At 39.8% G+C, this 21,904-nt stretch overlaps 1 protein-coding gene across 1 annotated transcript; it reads left to right on the top strand.

The window, feature by feature from the left end:
• Positions 1–1,090: 1,090 nt before the first annotated feature.
• Positions 1,091–21,576, top strand: NDUFA9 (NADH:ubiquinone oxidoreductase subunit A9). Its single transcript, XM_074825710.1, has 11 exons — positions 1,091–1,205; positions 5,315–5,485; positions 6,292–6,389; positions 6,581–6,672; positions 9,660–9,801; positions 10,945–11,047; positions 11,720–11,787; positions 11,939–12,015; positions 16,625–16,720; positions 18,713–18,779; positions 21,296–21,576. Exons 1-11 carry the CDS (start codon positions 1,148–1,150, stop codon positions 21,464–21,466), a joined length of 1,143 nt encoding a protein of 380 aa, XP_074681811.1. The 5' UTR covers positions 1,091–1,147; the 3' UTR covers positions 21,467–21,576.
• The last annotated feature ends 328 nt before the right edge of the window (positions 21,577–21,904 follow it).

Here is a 21,904-nt window from a genome sequence, read left to right as displayed (position 1 = left end):
TGCGCTGATGTTTTAAAAACTTTTTGGTGAATATGAGCACCAGCTACAGTGGTGTAAGCCAGGTTACAAAAGAATGGCCATTTGTATTCAACACAGACCAAAAAGCAATGGGAACCCATGGGAAAAACAAGGCTATAATAGTGCCAGTGGCAGATTTAGAGTGCCCTGTGTGTGATCGTGATGCAACATTCACAGCAGCACTTGCTTAGGGGAAAAAGTCTCAGTGAAACGTTGAAGACCTATGATGACAGAGGGAGTTAGGAATTTTAGAGTGGTTGCATGTCTGTAACCATAAAATTGTTTAATCCCCATTTAAGGCTAATTTAATGAGGCCAGGTAATTAAAGGCGTAAGTAATGAGTTACTGAAAATGTTTTCAATCAGTCCAGCTCAGTAGTGGCCAAAGTTACTGTCATTTAATTGTTGGATTTGGCTTGTTTCCCACTAGGCACTCAGAAGCAGGCACAAGGACCTGTGAGAGCAGCTCCCCTAGAAAGACGAATATTTAAGCTCAGGGTTTGCAAATGCACCTGCAAGCGCTGGGGGGATGTCATCCTCCCTCTGAAATCGCTCTCTTTGGTGCTTCTAAACGTCTTTCCCACCCTCTGTGAGGCTACGACCTCAAGCATCCTTCCCTAGCCGGGCCCAGACTGGACACCACACCGGGCCGCGGTGCTCACGGCCCAGCCTCCTCCGGCCCGCTTGGCTTCAGCCCACCGGCTCAGGAGCCGCTCGGCTACGAGGGGCTACGAGGGGCTACGAGGGGCTACGAGGGGCTACGAGGGGCTACGAGTGCCCGCGGCTCAGCGGTCGGGGAGGGGCTCGGCGGGGCCGGCCGGAGCTGCGGGCGCACAGCGGCCCAGCCCCGCCTGAGGGAAGCCCCAGCCCCAGGCCCAGGCCCCGCCGCCTCTCTCCCCTCAGCGGGAGGCTGGGCGGGGCCCACCCGCCGGGCGGGGCCGCACGTGCCGAGGCTCCGCCCCCCCCCGCGGCAGCGCGGGCCCCGATACACGCGTGCGCGCGGCGGGAGCTGGCTCCGCGCATGCGCACTCCGCCGCCCGCTCGGCCGGTCGCTCTTGCGTGTGCAGCGGGGGGAGAGGTTTGACCCCGTCCGCGCGCCGTCGCGCGCGGGGCTTGGTGGGTAACGCAAGATGGCGGCCGTGGCTCGCTGCTGCCGGCCTCCCCGCGGCCTCTTGTTGCCAAGGGCAGGTGAGTGTCACCGCCGCTGAGAGGCTGGTGCCGTGGTGCCGCTTCTCCCCGCGGGGAGCCGGGCTGCCTTTGCGCTCTCTGCTTGAGCCTGTACGGGGCTGCGCCTGCCCGCGGGCCTCCCTTCACTCCCCGTGGCGTCCTCGGGGCAGGACTGGGGGAGGAAGCTCCCAGGGCAGCGTCTGAAAAGCAGCAGGCTAAAATAACTGCGGCAGAAGTGGTTGGTTTTCTGCCTTCCTCTTTTTTAGGGAACTCGGGTTTGTAGCCCAAAGGGCTGCATGGGATTGGATCGGGCTACCGGTGTGGCTGTATGCTGGGTTGTCTCGCTGGGACTGTCAAAATCTCAGGCGATGAAATGCTCCCCTGTAGGCTAAAAGTTTGGATCCTTTTACGATTTCTTAGGTGACCTTGACATTTTGGCCGTGGTCTATAAGCCCGCTCAAGTACCAAAATTACATTGAAAGCTTGTTTTTGGGCCTTTGCCACCAAAATAGAACCACTATTCAGTTAAACTGATTCAGCTTGTGCTCCTCGGTTGAGTAAAATGGGAGACGGCAAACAGGTTTTGTTGGTTGATAAAGGTGAGGAAGGAATTTAACATACTTTTAATTAGAGCACCGTGTCTTTTCAATAAAAAGATGGTTCTGGTTTACTGTGAATATTTGAGGTTTAATTCAAATGAGTGTTTATAAACTGCTTCAAATATAGAATGCAAAAATAAACTTCCAGTGACAAATAGATTAGGGTTAGTGAAGAAAATGATATCCTGCTTTTCTGGGAAAGAATCCCTGTGCAAGTCTGTTACACAGAAGCACAGAGCTTTAAACAGTGCTGCTCAGTCTGGAGATGTCATGGGCTGTGAAAGCTGTCTGGCTCTGTGAAGTTATGTTCTCCAGAGTTACTAAATGTTGCATTTTGATAGGGCTCCACATCGTGTGGAAGGTCCTTCACTGGTTGGGAATCTGTGTGTTGATCTCTAGCTTGCTTTTTTGAGTCTCATGGATGCCGTTAAATCTTAACTTTTTTTAATAATATAGTAGTAATTGGTCATATAGCCATAGATGGTGCTAATTTGTGTCAGATCTTGTACAGTTATGGAACAAGAAAAGATGTACACCACTAAAGACTTTGTGTTGTAAGGCAAGCACCAACAGGTGTATATAACAGGTGGGAGAAAACAAAACATTAATTGGGTGTTATTCATTAGTGTGACAGTGAAGAGCCTGTCACCAATAGTTTTTGCAGAAATGACAGCAAAAACAACACAGAGCAGTTGAAAGATGTGTATTTTTTTTTTTCAGATTAACTTTCTTGTCATTCTTATGTGGGCTGATGCATTTAATAATACTTTTTTCAACAGGTGCTCACAGTGGATTGAAATCTTGTTGCTTTTAGGTTTTATATTGTAAAGACTGAAATGTGTTCTTGTCTAAAAGTAACAGAGAGAGTGTTAATTCTGCAAATATGAATATTGTGTATTTTTTTTTTAAACAAACCTTTAGAAAGAGAAGTGTATGTAAACAAAGTACTGAGGAGTATAAGTTCAGCAAGCTTTCTCTTTCGCTGTCTTGGCATACCATGTAGCTTTTTTGCATACTTGAAGGAATCCTGCTGGTCGTGAAGAACCCAGACATTTTTCTGTGAGTCTGCTTTTCCTAAAAAATAAATTAAATAACAAAACCCTAGTTATCAGAACACTACGAGAATGAAGGTAACAAGATCATCCAGCTGTCTCCTTCAGTGTTATCCTTTACACTTGCACTTTTACTGAGCTTGTTTAATCTCCATTCTCCAGGTATCTGTTAGGTAGGTACAGGCTTTATTCTGTACAGAGTATTCAGTATATGCTACTATTTTCATTTCCAAGTTTGTTCTGTTGCTGTTTAAAAGAATAAGGAAAGAAAGCAACAACCCTCCCCAAGAGTTTTGACCGTAAAAAGGTAGGGTATGGGCTGTATGTTTGTGTAGTCTGTGTCGGGTAACATTGTAGGGGTAGCGTGGTAATGTGTTTTAAGATGTGCAGTATTGGAAATCCATTGAAATGACTGTCTTCACCTTCACTGTAATTCTGCAGAAGCATACACAAAGGTTTTAGAGGGCAATGTTAGATTAACTGGGTGATAGAAAAAGCAGAGAGTGAAGATAAGTGGTGAATATGGCAGTGATGAGTTGTCACATTCCTTAAAATTTCAGTCTGAGGTATTATAAGTTTAATACGAACATACCGTGTCACTTTTAAAACTGCATGTCAGGTTTTCAGACATTAATTGGATGCCACGGAATTGTGTATTTCTATTATACTCCAGCAGATCTTTGACAAGCAGTGTGATTTTTATTTTGTGTGTGTGTGTTTTTGTTTGGGTTTTTTGTGTGTTGTTTGTTGTGGTTTTTTTTTTTTTTAATGAGTGCTTATCATAGAGTGTATTTTCCTTCTTTCTCATAGTTAGTCACAAGGTCTCTGCCTCACTAATGGAGAGGCCCTACATATCTGCCACTTTAAGACAGATACTCTGCCTACTTTAACTGTTCCTGAGCTTGGACCTGTTTTGTAGGAGAGTTGCTTTTTAGGAATTCATATACCTACTTGAAGCTTGCGTGGGTAGTATCTTATTTTGTCCTATTTCTATCAGCCAGTTGGGAGTATCGTTGCTAGACATAGTATATTTATTTGATAAATAAGTTTGATAAGTACAATTTTGATTAGTACAATATTTGATACAAGTGTATATGTGTGATTGCTTTATTTAGTTAAGTGGGTGTCAAACTACCTTTCAGGACAAAATTGGAGATGTGCTATGTTTTATTATTCCAATTTGTGGGGTATGGAGAGAGGAGGGGTAGACAGATTTTTTTGGGTAGAGAAACACCTCTGTCAGGCACTGAAATATTGCTGGATTTTCTAGTTTGAAATGGCCAAACATACCATGTCCTTTTGATCTTTTTAACATCGTGGCTACATCATCAGTGCCACTTTGTAACTGGTAATACTTAACTGTATTGGGATGAAACATACGCTTTCAGTGTACAGTTGGGACTTTTTGTTGTTTTTTAATGCATCTGTCATTCTGATATCAAATACTAATCTTGGTTTTGTTATGATTCTTGCTACTTGGATTTATATGGGGAAGATTAAACTTGCTTATTCTTAGTCATAAAATGTTTATGGCCACAACTTACTAAAAGTTGAAGGTTGGTTCCTGGATTTCTGTTATATCCTCAGGCTAGTTTCCCAGTGCCAGCGCTTACAGTCTGCTCTTCTCAACAGCCAGATGTCTGCAGTGTGTTTATGCAATCTATATTTCATCTGTTCCTTTCTTTTTGAGCATGGATGCGTAGTAACACTAAACATTTCTGATTTCAAAAATCTCTTACAAGCAGTTTATTTCTTGCTTTTGGCTAACTTGGTTGGAGAGGACATATGTTTCTTCTTTTCAAACTCCCTGTTGGAGCTACCTTGTCAACTTATGTCAGTGTCCTAGTGACGTCCAATTTCTGTCACTTTTAAGTTTTCATAGCTCCTTGAGGAAAGGAACAGCTTTGAGGCAATATTCTATGCATCATGGATCTGGCTCTTTGCATCTCTTCATTTCCCTTCGCTCCAGAGCTATGATACAGGAGGATTGCTGCCTCTTCCAACATTTGGGTCTGCTATATTTAGGCTGAGGTAAAAAATCTGGTTAACTGCATCTAGAGTGATTCTGAGGTCTTTGTCCCGCACATCCCAGATTTGGGAGCAGGATGTGGATGTTCTCGGGTGGGACCTGTAGCAAGCAGTCTTTATTTGTTTAACCTCTGTGCTTCACCCACCTTATACATCAAGTACTAATGCTAGCCATTTAAGCTTTACTTGCTGTTTAGGAACCGATAACCTTAGTCTGCTCCATTTGTGTCTTAGTTTGGTCTTTGACTTTTATCAACAACTCCCTCAAGCCTGCTGTCCTCTGACCTGTCCAGATGTCTCTGAAATAGCCTGTCAGGAGTCTTGACGTGGGGAATTTAGCTAAGGGAGACTAAAGAAAATAGATCTGTAATGAGAAAAATAACACTGACTGTGGTTTGCCACTGCTAACTTTTAGCTTATATCACATGCTCTCTCTCGTTTTGTGTTGTAGGCCCTGGCACTTCTGTGTTAGCTGCAGCACCATCTGTGTTGCAGCAGCACCGCCAAGTTCATCATGCCGTGATCCCTCATGGAAGAAGTGGACGATCCTCTGTTAGTGGCATCGTGGCCACTGTCTTCGGGGCTACAGGTTTCCTAGGACGCTATGTTGTCAACCGTTTAGGTAATGTGCCCCAGGAGTGCTAAGTAAAACATTAATTGTTTAATGAAACTCTAGGTTTTTTTCCAGGTTGTAGGATAATATAGAAATCTCTGGCATTTTGGATCTTAAAAGTGTTTTGTATGATATTTTCGTAGTGTTTGGTCAGCTAAAGTGCCAAGATGTGACAATTAGTAAAAACTGTTTTAATCTAGGAAGTTTAGAATCTTTTGAAGATTGTTCAAGTCATTAAAATAAGTCATTCTCTTTCAAGTAGTGTTTTTCAGTCTGTAAAATGCGGATCTGAGGAGAGGTACAGCAGGTATTTGATTTTTCAGGTTTTGGCCTTATTAAGACATTTTACTAAAATGTTTGCAGGAATTTGATTGGAATTCTTTAAAATTGCCCTTTTGAATAGAAGTTTTAGAAAATAACTCTTGCTTTTTTTTCCTTCTCCTTTCCATGCAACTTCAAAAATGCAAATATCCTTAGATGTGACACCTTTTTAGGTATCGTACTATGGTTATAGCACACACAGCGATTTTTTTTTTTTTTTTTTGTTCTTTGTTAACAAACTTCTTGCAAGCTTCTGTATTTCGTCTTACAAGCCCAAATACTCAAGTATGTCCCTGCTTAATAACTCCAATGATGTAGATTCAAAAACTTACTTCTATTCTACTTTTAGCTTTGCAGATAACTATTCAAGATATCTATATTTGTCGTGTTTTAATGCCAGGGAAAAAAAGAAAGTTTTGTATATTCAGAAGTTCATCTACTTAAGGTTATGTAGTACTTTGAGATAAATGAAACTTTATTTTTTGAACGATTAGGTCGCATTGGATCTCAAGTAATCATACCCTATCGCTGTGATCAGTATGACCTCATGTATCTGCGGCCGATGGGTGACCTGGGGCAACTTCTCTTCTTAGTAAGTCTTTTTCTTTGGCTTTAGATCAAATACAATACCATTGCTATACAAGGAAGTCTGTTAATCATTCTCAAAGTCAGAACTCCAACTATTGTTTAGCCTCTAAATGGAAATGGTGTGAAAGAGCTTTCTTTGATTATGCCTATTTACACATTATCTCATCTTTTTCCCATTTGATGCTCTGGTTACAGGAGTGGGACTGTAAGGACAAAGACTCTATCCGAAGAGCCGTGGAGCACAGCAATGTGGTCATTAATCTTGTTGGAAAGGAATGGGAAACAAAGTAATTTTCCTTTTTTTTTTTTTCTGTATAGATAGATTTGCACCAGGTATTGGACATTGTAGCCATGTTTTACAGCATGTGTACAGGATGCAGTGACGCTGACATTATTCTTGACTTCTGTGAAAAGGCAAAACTGAAATTTTGCATATAAAAGTTCTTCCATTTCTTTAAAGGGTTAACTATAGCCCTGGTTATGATCCACTCTTAAAAAGTGCGTTCTTTTGATAATTTTCGAGTGTACAACTTTTGTTTTGTCAGAGAACAGTTCAATGTGCTGCTTTCATACACCTTACAGATGATTCATAGGTGTCTTCCTATAGTTAACAAAGGCTGTCTGCTTTCTGTAAGCTCATATTTACATTATTAAGAAGTGGAGTTTTGTCCTGTCAGTGGCATAGTGATGGATTGTAGCCTGCTAGAATAAGCTATGATCAGGCTTTTCCTGTTCTCTGATAAATGTTAGTAAACAGGAATAACTAATGGAGAGTTCCTAAGATTATGATTAATAACATCATTCCTTGATAGAATTTTGGCACAGAGACTATTGGCTACATAAGCATTTTTTGCAGTAATTTTAAAAAATTATTAAAAAAAAAAAAGTTCCTGTTTGAAATCCATTTAAAAAAATCACATTTTTTTTATTTTAAAAATACCTGTAGTAGTCTCATTTTTTTGTGTGTGTGTGCAATTATATCCACTTTATTTAAAGCCTTGTGCAGAATTGCCAGACAAAAACTCATTAGTTGTGTGATTTGCCTTTATACAGTACATAATTTTGCTATTGTCACGGACAGAAATGTAGATATTAGTTTCATCTACATCGACAAGCCTAATGCCTTTGTTGCTCTTCTTTTTGTGAACAGCCATTTGATGTTCAAATTGTAGAATTAGTAGTCAAATTGTATTAATAGAAGAGAATTAGTAGTCTCAAATTGTACAGTTATTTTTCTTAAACTAGGTGCTTGCCAACAGACATACTGCTTCAGCTGTTTTTTATCTAGTCAAATATCATACTTAACTTCTGGGAAACACTTTGATGTCACATTCAAATTTGTAGAGGTACTTTCTTTTTCTGATAGTCACTTAGCTCTTTGTCCCACTGTTGGAGTCTGTAACATAGTTTATTTGAGGAAAAGCCCGCCAAACCTAAACTAACTTTGGTCTTGTGCATGTGACAAGGTTTTTAGTTCTTTTTAGATCTTCAGACTTGGGGATATAGGTAAACATATACAAACCAACCTGTTAGGATTGTTTTGCATTATTTTTAAATTATGAACATAAGAGTTCAAATGCTTATTGCTCTCAAAACAGAAGAAATTTCTTTGTGATGTAGAAGTGAGGGAAGAAAAGAAAGTCTGTACAGTTGGCCCAAGGGCAATGTAGTCTCTATTTATCTTTCAGATACATGTTTCACATGTGCTTCCACTTTAAAATTTTTGGACTTGTGTAAAAAGTATGGTTTATATAAGGGAGGGTTTCTTTGTTATTGAAAGGAAGTGTGATGACAACAAGAAAAAGTTTCTTTCTAGTTAAAACCCCCCAAACCTTGTCACTCTGGTCAATTTTAACAGATTCAAAAGCAGAGGAGTCTTGGTACATGTTAAAAATTTTTGGATGTTCCAAAACTTACTTTGTGCAATTTGTATTGAACAGATGTTCTTACCATGTATTTTATACATGTTGGTATCAATGGTGGTGCTGGAACCTTGAGATAAAATTCTATGGTGTGTTAAACATGAGGTCAGGCTAATCATTGTAATCATCCCAAAGTCTCTGAAAAACTTAAATCAGAAAAAAAAAAAAAAGTAATGTTAGAAGTAGAGATCAGTCAAAAAAAAGTAAAGCCTGCTGTTAAATACTTTCCTCCTTGCCTAGTACTAGTGTACAGTCTCATCTGTGTATGTGATGTTGTTTAAAAACTCCATAGTTACAGGAGGGATGTTGTTCGTTCTTGTGTGTTTCTAAAATCTATTTTTGTGAGTAGAACAGGAGTGATGGTTCCCAGGATCAGATTAGTTATTGAAGGGTCAAAAATAACTTTTTAAGGCTTTCTTTAGACTCCAGTGGGATCTGAAGAGCTGTGGGAGTAGATAAGGACAGAGGGAGAGAGGCATTTGGACAAGATGTTTGTTACCCAAAGCAAATGGAAAAGATGGAGCAGGGTGCTTACAAGGACAATATAAAGACATGAGAAGCCAATTCTCTTTCTTGCAGTCTTGGGATAGCTGGAAAGAATTTTGGGATTGTTGCCAGCCTATAGTGTCAGTTCTGCTTGGAGACAGAGCTTCTGTATTGTTCTTGATCAGATGCCAAACTAGATTAGAGTTGAACCCCCTAATTTAGGCCCCTTGAATGCCATCAAGTGAGTGGAGTTGTTCTTTCTGCATACTTCTCCCTGAAGTCCCTTACAGCTACTATGAAATGGTTCTAACTGTTCTCTCAATGCAAAATTTTCCATCTGCATAAGCACCTGTGTGTTTTTTGTTCTGGGTTTTTTTTTTTCCACTTCCCCCATACCTAGCATTGGCCTTAGGCTGCTCAGAATTTTTGAGCTCCTTTGTGGTGTAATTGAGTGCATCAAATCAAGTCAAATTTTGAACAGGTGTTGAAATCTGAGCAAAGCTGTCTTTTTAAAAGATGCAGCACTTCTCTTAAAAAAAAAACCAAAAAAAAAAACCAAACCGTTTTCACTTGGGAAGAGTTTAAGATTTGTCACAGACAAGTGAGCAAGAGGATTTTTTCATACTGATTAATCTTACCAGGTGAAAAAGCAGACAGTACTAAAGCTGTCGTTGAAACTTACTGTTGCATTTCACTTGCCTCTAGTTTTTATCATATGAAGAGTCCCTCATGAAAAAAACCTTATTTTCTAGCATCAAGATAGGTTTTTGAAATATATTAATGTAATATGTAATGATTGCAGTTTGCTTGGTAGGTAACCAGTGTTGATTGCTCTTAAAGTAAAATTTGGTTTTACCTTGTTTTAGAAACTTCAGTTTTGAAGATGAATTTGTAAATATTCCTGAAAGCATTGCACGGATAACTAGGGAAGCTGGTGTGGAAACACTCGTTCATGTCTCTCACCTCAATGCTAGCATGAAGAGTCCTTCCAAATACCTCAGGAGTAAAGTAAGTCTGGAATCCTTTTGAATATATTTTCTGAGAGCCTACTTTTTGGTTTGTTTGTTTTTGTTTTTTTTTTTTTCCCCCAACTGGATCTGTTTGAAGGAAATCAGTGTATGAATTTACTATGGAATGTTTTCTGCAGCTGAGGAATTTCTGAGTTACTGTGCTTGTTGAAGCTAGAAATTCTCCTTAGTACTTCATGTGCTTTGAAGGGAAATAGATCTTGTATTCCTGAAAACCCTTTCTTCTATCTTTGCATATCTTTGCATCTAAAATTACTGTCATTAAGAAAGAGGAACTAGTTTGATGGTTTGGGATCCGATATCAGGCCTAACATCTAAGGCTGGAATGACCTAGGAAAGTAAGTAGTTGATGACAAAATGAATGTTGCAAAGGCCTATCAGTATCACGGTTACAGACCCTTGGAGTGGGGTTGTGACCTGCTTTTGTACTAAAAATAAATATGATTTTGGTATCCTATTTATTTTTTTCCTTATTAGGAGGTATAATTTTCTATTACTGACTTTGTTGTTTTAAGATAGCTATTGTCCCAGTTTCAGCTATTTTTGTTTTGTTTGAGCTTACTGTACTCTGCCTTGTCTTTAGTATAAAAACTTTTTAAAACCAGGGTTAAAGTTTGGTAGCTCTCAATGTGTAACAACTCTATACGATAGTTAGGCCTTACTGTATTGGCCAGTACCATGTGAAAAGTAGATAGCTGCCACTGAAACTTCTAACTGTACTTAAGCAGTTCTTGGAGTGTTCTGGTAACATAGCAGGGGTTATGTAAACCTTCTGTTTTCTTCCAAGCTCTGGTCTGACATAAGCGAGAGAAGTACTTTAGGCTTCTTCCTTTTTGAACTTTGTCACTTTAAATTTGTGTCACTTCACTGGTGAGACTGTATTGTATCTCAAATAGAAGAAATTATCTAAATGTTTGTGACACTTCTGGGACGTTCTGTGAGACCTTTATCTTAGCATAGCATCTCAAAGATCAAATGGCTCAGATATAAATAATTTTCATGCTGCTGATGGTGTCATTTCTTTCAGTGCTGTAGTCAGGATGTGTAAAGTTCTGAAAAGACATCGTCTTCTGGTCTGTTCAGAATGGATCTAATGAATGTGTTTATTTTAATTGAATGATAGGCTGTTGGAGAGAAAGCAGTGAGGGAAGAATTTCCAGATGCTATAATTTTGAAGCCCTCTGAGATGTTTGGGAGAGAGGACCGATTTCTCAATCATTATGCAAGTATGCACTCTTGAAATAATAAAACAATGTATGGTCTGTATACCTGTCTGTAGAGAACAGAGGAAAAATGTGATTTGCTTTTGAAAAGCAGAGGTATGTTTTTATCAGAATTGTATTTTGGTAGCTGAAGGTGTGTTATGGGAAACGTAATAAATTTTCATCTCATGACTGAATTCTTTCTGAATCTAGTTAGACTTTGATTTATTTTTATTTTTTTTAATTTACATTGTTCTGAGCTAAGGTCTGGTCATCTTAACCCTCAAAGTAGTTTACCCTGAAAGTATTTTTTTTCAAGTTGGTAATGCTCAAATGTAAAAATTGGCCTGAGTTCTTCTGGTCTCAGAAACAACAGTAATGGCTCTAATGTATCGCCAATGAAATTGCTAGACAGAATAGAGTGGAATCTCTTTCTGTCTTGCAAAGTTGAGATATCTCTCAACCACTTTAAGTAAACGGTAAATACAGCCTCGCCATCATTGTTAATAAAAAACCTAAATGTGCGTTGAAAACCACACTACTGAAATTGGATGGTAATTCTTCCCAATTTTTTTTTTTTAAGTCAGTTTTCAGAAGAGATGCACACTCAGTGTAGTGCAAAATATATTGGTTATTTACTTACTGAGAGGATTCACAGATTTTTATTCTCAAGTTATGTATGTGTCTTTCTATCAGACATGCGCTGGTTTGGTGGTGTGCCTCTTATTTCTCTGGGCAAAAAAACAGTGAAGCAACCAGTATATGTAAGTTTTCAATAAAACAAGACAATCCCAAATCCTCTCTGTGTGTGTTGGGTTGGTTTATTCTTTTCCCCTTGTAAATCACTTCTGAAAGAGGAGTGTGTGCATGCATTCCTGTTTTCTGTTGGTAATTGTCTGAATTTGTTTCTCACAGGTGGCTGATGTAGCAAAGGCAATTATTAATGCAATTAAGGATCCTGATGCTAAAGGAAAAACATACGCCTTGGCTGGGTAGGTTACTTTTCTGATTCCAATTAACTGAAGTACTTCTTTTTGGTGTCATTTTTTGGCATGCTGCACAGTACATTTAATTTCTCCATCCATGCACACAGTTTGAGCTGCAATAAATTCCACCTCCTTTTTGGGAGGAAAAATGACTCAAGCTGTTATTGTGAGTACTCTGAAAATCCTAGTTTGGGCCCCATTGCATTTAATGTTATGTATGTGCACACAAAGAAATAGGCGGTCTGGGGAAACATGCTAGACAACATAGATTGGGAGAAAATTCTGCTAAAACTGTGTGGAAACCACCTGGAATTAGAATGGGTAGAGACAGCGGATCTCTTGGAATATTTTGTGTACAAAAGCTCTGAGTCAGAATAGGTCATTAGCATTAAGAATAAACATGGCAAATGCCAAGGTAATGGGTCCATGTTTTGATACTGTGACATAGCACTGGAACTGGTCTTCGCCCAATATATGTGGTAAAAGGAACATTAGATTCATTGATAAAGAAAATAATTGCTAATTAGTCAAGATATGAGTGATGCTGAATGGCTCTTTTTTCTATTGCATGCATATCTCTGTCTTTCCCACCTTATACACTGAAAGTGTGCATAGGATTTTGCAAAGGGCTTATCCGAGATTACATTGTTTTTTCCCCTGTTCATTTTGTGACGCAGTTGCAGTGACAGCTCTTTATTTCCCTAGTACAGAGATCATTGCTGGTTCATCTTTTACTCATGTGATGTCCCTTTCGTCAGTGCTGTAACTGAGCTGTTGAGGAAGATGTTACCCTGGCAGCTAGGCTGGCTGTGCTGTATGCTGGTGTTCTGGAAAAGGCAGCAAGCAGGTCTTCAACTTCTTTTGGATCATGCTGAGGAACTTCTCAAAAACTAGCAGAATAAGAGAAAGAAGTAACAGTGGTCTGAAAGGACTACTGACAGCAACAATAAGGTTATTAAGTAACTTGAAGCTGCTTTCAGATCACTGGGATGATACAAAGTGTCACACTAAACAAGTGGAAACAAATGCTAGACAGCCTTTCAAAACTGCTTTTTTAATCAAAAAGAAAAGATACGTAGGTGTCATATGGACACAACTAATGCAAAAGCACAAACTGATGAAATTAAGCCTATGAGTGAGTATTTTATCTCTTGGGGGCAGACTTGAAGATGGATATGTATCCAAAGGTGCCTGTCTTAAAAGGGAGTGATGCCTGGTTTTAGGTTCCTCTCTTTCTCAGCAGAAGCAACTGCTCCAACTGCAGGAGAAATTGAGAATTACACACTAAATAGAACATTATTTGCAGCCAAATGGGAGGGCAATTGGCTAAACTTCGAGTGTATTCTTACGGTTTCAAAGTCTCATTTTTTGGCAATTTACAGAAGGCCAGGAGGTCAGTGCCCAGGTTTCAGAGGCAGGAATTCGAGCAAAGATGCCAGGCTCTCACTGCAAGGAATACATTTTCAGGCACCTAACAATGACTGAAAAGACTTTGCATAAATAATGGTCTAAACCAAAGATCCAAATCAGTGTTGGAAAAAACCAAAGGAACTCTGCAGCATAACCCTTGACTTAAAGCTGTATGAGATGCTTTTTTATTCTTTTTAAAAGGAGTTACCAGTTTGAGTTTAAATACTAATTTTGTAAAAGAGCTTTCTATTTCTGTGGTTGTTTGTGGGGTTTTTTGGTGTGGTTTTCTTTTTCCTTCTTACTATATGGTGGAATAGTGTTTTAACTATGACAGCTAGTGGTGTCATTGCTATTCCTGAATGACTGAATATTTTTTTACGGTTCTTTACCTGTTCCCCTCTTTCCCCCATGGCATTGGTTTTGCTTCATCCACTCGTTAAATCTTCCATCTTGAATGGTAATGCTCTCTAGAGCTTGCTGTCTGCTAGTATTGTGATTAACGTAATGACACTTCAGTGTCATCCTGTTCTTGGTGCAGTTGTATTGTTAATTTTTGCTAATTTGTAAAGGAACAAACAGTATTTTCACATTTTTAAGTTTGGCTGTACTATACATCCTTATGTGGTTCTTACATAGCAGGAATAAAAGTTAAATTGGCTTATACTACCTTTGGGTAGGCATGAGGATATTAGTAAAAAACCCTCTAATAACTAATGAAAACAGAGTGTGGGTTTTTTTTCTCAGCTGAGTAAGTAAATTTGATACTACTACTTTTTGCTCTGTTTCTCTTGTAAGTTCTATTAACAGAAGAAAACTTAATATCTTGGTTTTGGTGGTGGTCCTTTAGCGTAACTTCAGAAATGCAGGTTTCTCTCAGGTTCTATAATCCGGCCACCTGGATGAAGTTGATAAGGAGTTTCGGGTGCTGAATTCTTTTGAATTCTCCTAAATATGCTGACCTACCTTTAAGTATATCCATTAGAATTTTTTGCCCTGATTTGCTTTTACAAACTAAAGTAGTAGCAATTTGGGGCTCTGTCTTTTTTCCCAGCATTTATCAAAAAAATATGTTTGTGGTTATTACATTGCTGTTCTTTCTGAAGAACATGTCAGTTGAAGGCTCGGTTTTCATGTGTGCAACCTCAGACCTTGACATTTTTGAGATTTTGGGTTTATCAACTGAAATTCATGTTCTTTGTGTCAGAGTTCTGGATTTTTGGACTGTGTGAAGTTTTGCGTACTTGGACAGTTTTGCTCCTAGCATGATTTCATTTTCTGGGGGGATTTTGATTCCAACAGTAATTCAGTGTCTCCTATTTAAAAAAAAAAAAAAAACAACAACAAAACCCAACAAAAAACGTGGGAAGAGACTGAGGATGAAAAAAAACTACAGTCTTATTTTTAGGAGGCCCCTACCTGGGAAGTAATCAGTCTCAAAATGATTGTTGTGTCACTGAGATCTCTGCCTTAGCTGAAAATTGTATAGTGAATCGTTAGGAGACACGCATTTTTGGTGTGTTCGTTGCTGCTTTGATCACAATCAGCAGGATGTAATTGTGAAGGCTGAAACACCAAGTGACACACCAGTGCTCAGCAGTGTGCTCTTGTGTGTTGTTGTGAAGATTTTCAGAATGTTTTGGAGTACCAGCAAGTTGCCTTGAAAGCCAAGGGAGATATCTGTTTAAGTCTGAACCATCTATAAAGATAAGAGTGTGAAAATGCTAAGGCAAAGTCTGAACAAGAAAGGAATGGGAAGTCTCAATGGTATATGTTTCTCTTAAACTACCCCAGGTGTGCAGGAGACTGACTGCTTCCTTCCCTCCATCTTGAGAGGGGGAATGCATTCTTTTGGGGGAATTTATCTTGGTTTCTTCCTCTTGCTTTTGAAGAGAACAGTCTGTTCTTAGTCAAGCAAAGGCAAGTGAATCAATTTCCTTGCAGCCATTTGCTACCAAAGATGGGTTGTCTTGTTAACAAACCTTTCTGAATTTTACCATTTGCTTTCTGGCTTCCTTCTATTACAAACTGCCAAGTGGGCTTGTACAAATTCAGTCCTGTCACAGTGCTGAAAATCTTGTATTCAGAGTTTGAGTCAGCATGAAGGAGGCACATTAAAGGTGTGATTTAAAAGTATACAGAATACACTTTATTCAGTATGACTGTGGTGAATTAGCCTTGGCCAGCAGCCAGATGCCCACCCAGCTGCTCACTCCCCCTCCTCAACAGGACAGAGAATATAGTATGAAAAGCTTATGGGTTGAGATAAAGACAGGGAGATTCCTTACCAGTTACAGTCATGGGCCAAACAGACTCGACTTGGGAAAAATTAATTTAATTTACTGTCAATTAAAATAAATTTGAATAGTGTGAAATAAAGGCAGAAAGAATAAAACAACACCTTCTCCCTTCCACCCTTTTCCCAGGCTCAGTTTCAGTCCTTCACTCCTGACTCTTCTAGTCCCCCTCCCTGAGCAGTGCAGGGCGATGGGGAACAGCAGGTTATGGGGTCAGTCCATAACGGCTCCTCTCTGCCTCTCCTTCCTCCTTCCACTTTTGCCCAGCTCCATCGTGGGCCCTTCCACAGACTGCAGTCCTTCAGGAAAAACCTTCTCCAGCATGGGCTCCCCATGATCCACAGGGGAATCTCTGCCCGGGTGCCTGGAACGCCGCCTCCTGCTCTCACCTTGGTGTCTGCAGGGCTGTTTCTCACGCTTTTTTCTTCACTCCTCTCTGCCTGTGTCTGGTGTTCTTGCCCTTCCTTAAATGTTTTCCCAGAGGTGCCACCATCTTGTCTGAGGGGCTCAGCTGTGCCCTGCAGTGGGTCTGTTGGAGCTGGCTGTGCCCAGCACGGGGCAGCCCCGACCCCTCCTCATAGGCTGCCCCGTGGCAGCACGTGGCCACTGGCACCCAACGCAGTGACGAAACAATTCTGCAATTTGTCACGCTGTTACCATTGCTGATGTCAGATGATATGTTTTTCTAACTTAATCCCTCTTTATTTCAAACAGTACAGAATCTGGAGAGCCAAAATTTATTCCTCTCTTGTGAGGAAATGACAGATCTGGCAAATCTTAGAAGAATTATTAGAAGAAAACAGGCCCTTGGTAGGCTTAGGGGTGGAGGATTTCAAAATTTTTGTCTCTTGCTGCAAATATTTAAATATACCTGGCTTACCTATAATGTTTGTTGCTTTTTTTTTTTTCAGACCTAACCGATACCTTCTGTATGACATGGTTGAATACATCTATGCAGTTGCCTTTCGAACCTTTATTCCCTATCCACTTCCACGTCCTCTCTACCAGTAAGTGAGACCCTTCCTTCAGTAAGAACTTGGGATCCATCAGGCAGCACAGAAGCATAAATAACCATTACATTGGTTATTTAATATTGCCAGTTGTGGCTTAACATGGTAGGATTGTAGACACTGGCTTTCCCTAGGTACTCATTAGCTAGCTTTGAGTCTTCTGCTTAGGCACAGGCCCGCATTTAATGAGCTACTGTATGAAATGTGTGCTTGTAATAAACTTAACTATTTATTCCAGAGTGATTGAATGGCTTTGCTGAGTCAAGAAGGTGCAAGAGGTCGAAAGTAGAGACATTAATGAATTAAATGAACTTTTAATAGTACCACAGGGAAAAATCTATGTGTATGTTGCTGACCGTAGGCACTGACAGATTTTTCTGCAGCTTCTTAAGCTATTGCTACTGTCAGCTGTCCTTCCAGTCTGGTGAGCACTGCTGCCCAGGAAGCAGAGTTGCAGTAAGGGTGTGTCTGGATATTGACTTTCTAGTTCAGTCTGTTGTATTGATTTGAGTCAGTGTTGGAGGTAAGTTTGTACTGAGATCTTGGCCTGGGAATTTGAGCAGTGCAGTTGTGAGCAAGCATTTCTGTGTCTACGATATGAGGGCAGTAACATCTCTAGAAGATGGTAATAAATTGGGAGATAAGAAGGGAAAGGTGTAACATCACTTCAGCTGACTACAGTGGATGGGCTGCGAAGGCTCTGTTTGCTAGGCTGAGCTGCCTCTGCAGGTGTGTGTTTTGGCCTCAGGGGGCACTGGGGATAGAAGATGATTTGCTGAATTGCAGCTACTGAATAATAGTCCATCACAAAGCGCAGTATAAGTCTGAGCCTGGGCCTAGTCCTTAAGACATTAACCACATCCTCTTGAAGACCTACTTCAAACAGTAAATGCCATTTCAGAAGTTGTCCTCAGTGTGGTTGAGATGTGTTAATATTTGGGGTGCTGGGCCTTCTCAATTTTAGTACAATGCGAACTAATATGCTAAAAAGTCACCAATGTTAGAACCCTCTTACCAATCTGCTAATAGGACTTCACGTTGGATTCATGTAACTGATGATGAATAACGCTGGAACAACATCTTAAACTGTTGTGGCTGTTTCTGAATTGGCTGTAGAGGCATCAGGTTAACATGGCTCAGCTGACAAAGAGCAGCTTGTTAAAAAGTATCTATGTGGGTGCTTATTAGTTTTACTAATTATGTTAATGTTATGCTTTTTTCTTTATGGGCTAAACTATGTAGTATTTCATATTTTTTGAGAAAAGAGTGCATCTAAAAGATGGATAAGCTTAGTTGTGTTTATGTGCAGTAACTTAGTAACACCCTAGTCTGCCAGGTGAGCACTTCAGTAAGAGATTCTACCTTGAATACTGTTGGTCCTGAAGACACTGAGCAAGAGCTGTAGTGTTTTCTGCCAGATTTTCTTTTTTTCAAGGGAAACTTCATTTCTGGAAATGGCAAATATACCAATCCTCATCCTTTTTATAGATGCAGATTGCTCCAGATTCCATCATCTTGTTTGTACTGCTGTTAACTCAGTTGTCAGCAAGCATGTTTTCTCATGGAGACATTGAATCAAACTTCATGACTAATGGGATTACTGCCTACATTACTAGGGAGCAGAGTTTGGAGGAAAGGCAGGGACAAGACTGAACCCTCTGGTGTGTGGGGAATTGGATGTGGAGGTTTACTTTCCCCACCCAGTAATGCTCATTTTTACTTCTAGATATCTGCTCCTCCATTCCCTTCCAAAGTAAAAGAATAAGAGATCAAATAGTGAAGTAGTAAAGAGTCAACTTACCAGAAACACAACTAAGAACTTGCTGGCTGGCACATTTACTGCCTTAATGTATTCATAGCTTGCAAGAACAGCTACAGAAGAAGCTCTTGCTCACTGTCTATTAAGCGTGAAATATTTTTACCAGTTCTTGTTTTCTTCTGTGCATCTGGATAATGACTCTACTTTTGCAATACTCTTTCTGATTACAGTTTAGTTGCAAGATTCTTTGAGATTAGTCCATTTGAACCATGGTTAACACGAGACAAAGTGGACCGGGTAAGTGTAGGAGAATCCACAAATTCTTCTTGGGAAATGTTTCATTGTGTATTTGTATCTTGTCTTTGTAGTTTTGCATTTAAGGAGTGCTGAAATGTGTGTCCATCATGTGGTATAGTATTTCAGTCAGTCCAATGGCTAGAATTTGATTATAAAGAATTGCTTTCAGACTTTTCGGATACTACAAAAAAATTTTTAAAGGTGTCTATATACAATCTTCCTCAAAAATGGTTATGATTCCTGCCACACAATTGCTGCAGCTGCTGTTCTGCAATCTTGCTCTTTAACTTATTTGTCCAGACCTGTTATAGTGCCAGGGGGATACACTGTCAAAGCAGTCTGGAGATTCCTCTGGCGTGGTCTTACAAAGACTTAGTAAGAGACAGACTAACAAAGATTTTGTTTTAAAAGGCATCATGATGATCCAGTCTTTCCCCTAGCATTGATGGAGGGACAGTAATTAACATATTTCTCTAAATACATTTAAGAAAGTGATTGAAACAATTGGTGAGAGGATTATGTATCAAGAAGTAATGTGATGGGGGTGGGGAAAGGGCTTAACCTTCTTAAGTGTTAAAAGTGGTCAAGGCTGCAGGCTTTACTGTGCCCCCTCCCCCCAAAACACATAGCAAAGTCAAAGTAGAGATTGGATGTGCAATGTGCACCTAAGTGATGGGCGCAGGGGGTGCTCTTCACTTTTAGGTAACTAGTGAGTTTATGTACCTCTAGATGCATTAAAATCACTCATACCATCCAGATAATGGCATTTTTGACAACTCAAGTTGAACTGTCAGCACTAGATACAGCCCAAATTCTCACTTAACGTTAGACCGCATTTCTCGTGAACATGTTGTAGCTTCATGTTTATTCCTAACTTCTCAGAGTGGCTAAGTGGGGGTGGCGAAATAACTTGCAAAAAACCAACTGCAAGTGAGGAAAAAGTAGGATTTAGCAAGTATTAATGTCAAAACTGTTGGCATATGTATAGGTTAGCAAAGATAGTCATGTACTCTGACAGTCTCTAAGCTTGCTGCTCTCTGAAGGTATCCCAACTATTTTGCAGAGTTGGAGTTTTAATGCCTTTTGTTATGATGCACTAGCCATAGCCTATTTTGACCTGATTGTCCCCAAATTAATTTGAGATAGGACTACTGTGAATCTGGGAGAATTGGGTCCTATACTTAGAGCTGTTTACTGAATAGCTGTAAGCAATTAATCTCTATGTTTACATTTCTCCATCTGTTAAATAAACTGGTTTCCTATTCTGTTTGGAAATAATTGTGAAAAACTGTGGACAGTATGTGTAATAAAGGAGGTAAGCTTATTCACAGTCTAGTGTAAAACTGTTTTTTTTCTTTTCCCCCAAACCACTGACTCATCCCTCATACTAGAGAGAGTTGGCATGGTAGTTCTATTGGCTGTATTAGCTCAGGATGTAGATGCAACATCTCCTGAAAACCTTACTTCTATCTGCCTTTGTAGTTTATAGGGTTACATTTCATAAAACAACCCCACACCAAATCAGTAAAGCTACTGCAATTCAGCTATAGCATGGGTAGTGTGAGAGGGCAGTTTCTCCATGTCACTTCTGTGTCTGATCCTGTTTCCCAGCTTTTCATCCTAATCTACACAAAATTAGATGTGATTGACTTAAAGACCTTTCAAGGAGTAATAGCATAAGAGAAATCCTCATTTTCTAAGATACAGGTCATATGTGTTGTAAATATGGTAATAGAATTAAATATTTGTCCTGTACAGGACCCTGTTCTAAACCATAAACAGAGAAAAACAACCTTCCAGAGGTGATAATTCAACATACATTTTCTTTGCAAAGCAGAATGTATATAATTGCAGTTGAAATATGCCCTTACAAGTTTGGCCTAATTCCATGGTTGCAATGCAGTCATCTTCCTGATAATGTATACCTGATGGAGAAAAAAACGAAGATGTTTTCTGCATGTCTCACTGCTATTTATTCCTGAATCTAAATCTGAAGCCTGAAGGACTTTTTGCCAGATGCAGAACATCTGTATCTCCTGTCAAAGTACACTGGGTACTCAATACCTTGTATAATTATGCCATAGTTCTGTAGGGCCATGTTGAATCTTTTCTTCCTCCTAAGGAAAAAACAGACAAAAATCAGTCAAGGAACTGGGACTGACACACAGTTGACTTGAGCCCACATTTGTGTTTGAATAGGTCTTCAGACCTACTACAAGATACAGCTGTGCACTGTATTGTGGGGTTCTTTCTTGGGGGAAGCAGTCTTATGTCAGCAGCCTTGAAATTGTAGTAGAATCTCCCAAGAGCTGCCATTTGTAGAAAATTTTGAGATATAAAATGTTTCTAGTACTATGGATTTATGCAAGTTTGTTTCCATGAAAGAAAAAAGGTGGCCTCAGGTATAAGTGCGTAATACTTTTTTTAGTACGTGAATGATTACATTGGGTGTAATCTGTTTATTTTATCAAGTGAATTCCCTCTTCTCCCCCGCCCCCTCTCCCTTGTTGTTAAAGTTTCACACCACAGACATGACACTTCCCGACCTTCCTGGTTTCGAAGACCTGGGTATTCAACCAACATCTCTAGAACAAAAAGCAATTGAAGTTCTGCGCCGTCACCGCAGATACCGCTGGTTGGATACTGAGCTGGAGGAAGCAAGACCATCTAAGACACAACCTGTGTAACAGCTGATAAGGTGGTTACTTAATGCTTCTTAAACTGCCTTTGTTATGACCCAATTTGTTTGGAGAACTGTGTACATACTGAGTAAAATATATTAATCATGTAAACTATATTTCACCAGTGTTGTCTTTTTCAATTATAGAAGACTGTCATTGAAATGCAGTTTTTCTCTTTGAACGGTCACGAAAACAAATTACATACTGTTGCTTAGCTGGTAAGCATTAAAATATTTTGAAGGTTGGGACTAGAGGGAATGTGTCTTAACACTAGCCAGTTTCTCCCTTGGCCCTCAAGGCAAGCGTGTCACTGAGCTTTAGTAAGTGCTCAACTGATTTGAAGAACATTTCAGTTCAGGACTATGTCTCCTAAAACATTTCCTATAGGGATTGCTGGTCCTGCCACCTATTCAGATTACGAGGTCTCAAATAAAGCCCCTTTTT

This window comes from Strix aluco, chromosome 5 (genome assembly GCF_031877795.1).
Source record: "Strix aluco isolate bStrAlu1 chromosome 5, bStrAlu1.hap1, whole genome shotgun sequence".
In the NCBI taxonomy this organism is placed as follows: domain Eukaryota; kingdom Metazoa; phylum Chordata; class Aves; order Strigiformes; family Strigidae; genus Strix; species Strix aluco.
This window is presented reverse-complemented; position numbering and strand designations above follow the sequence as displayed.

Bases quoted from the DNA above. Each gene is read 5' to 3' on its own strand.
- NDUFA9 (XM_074825710.1), top strand. From the start codon at position 1,148: ATGGCGGCCGTGGCTCGCTGCTGCCGGCCTCCCCGCGGCCTCTTGTTG. The intron at 9,802-10,944 runs GTAAGTCTGGAA...ATTGAATGATAG, and splicing joins CCAAATACCTCAGGAGTAAA to GCTGTTGGAGAGAAAGCAGT. The intron at 11,048-11,719 runs GTATGCACTCTT...TCTTTCTATCAG, and splicing joins ATTTCTCAATCATTATGCAA to ACATGCGCTGGTTTGGTGGT.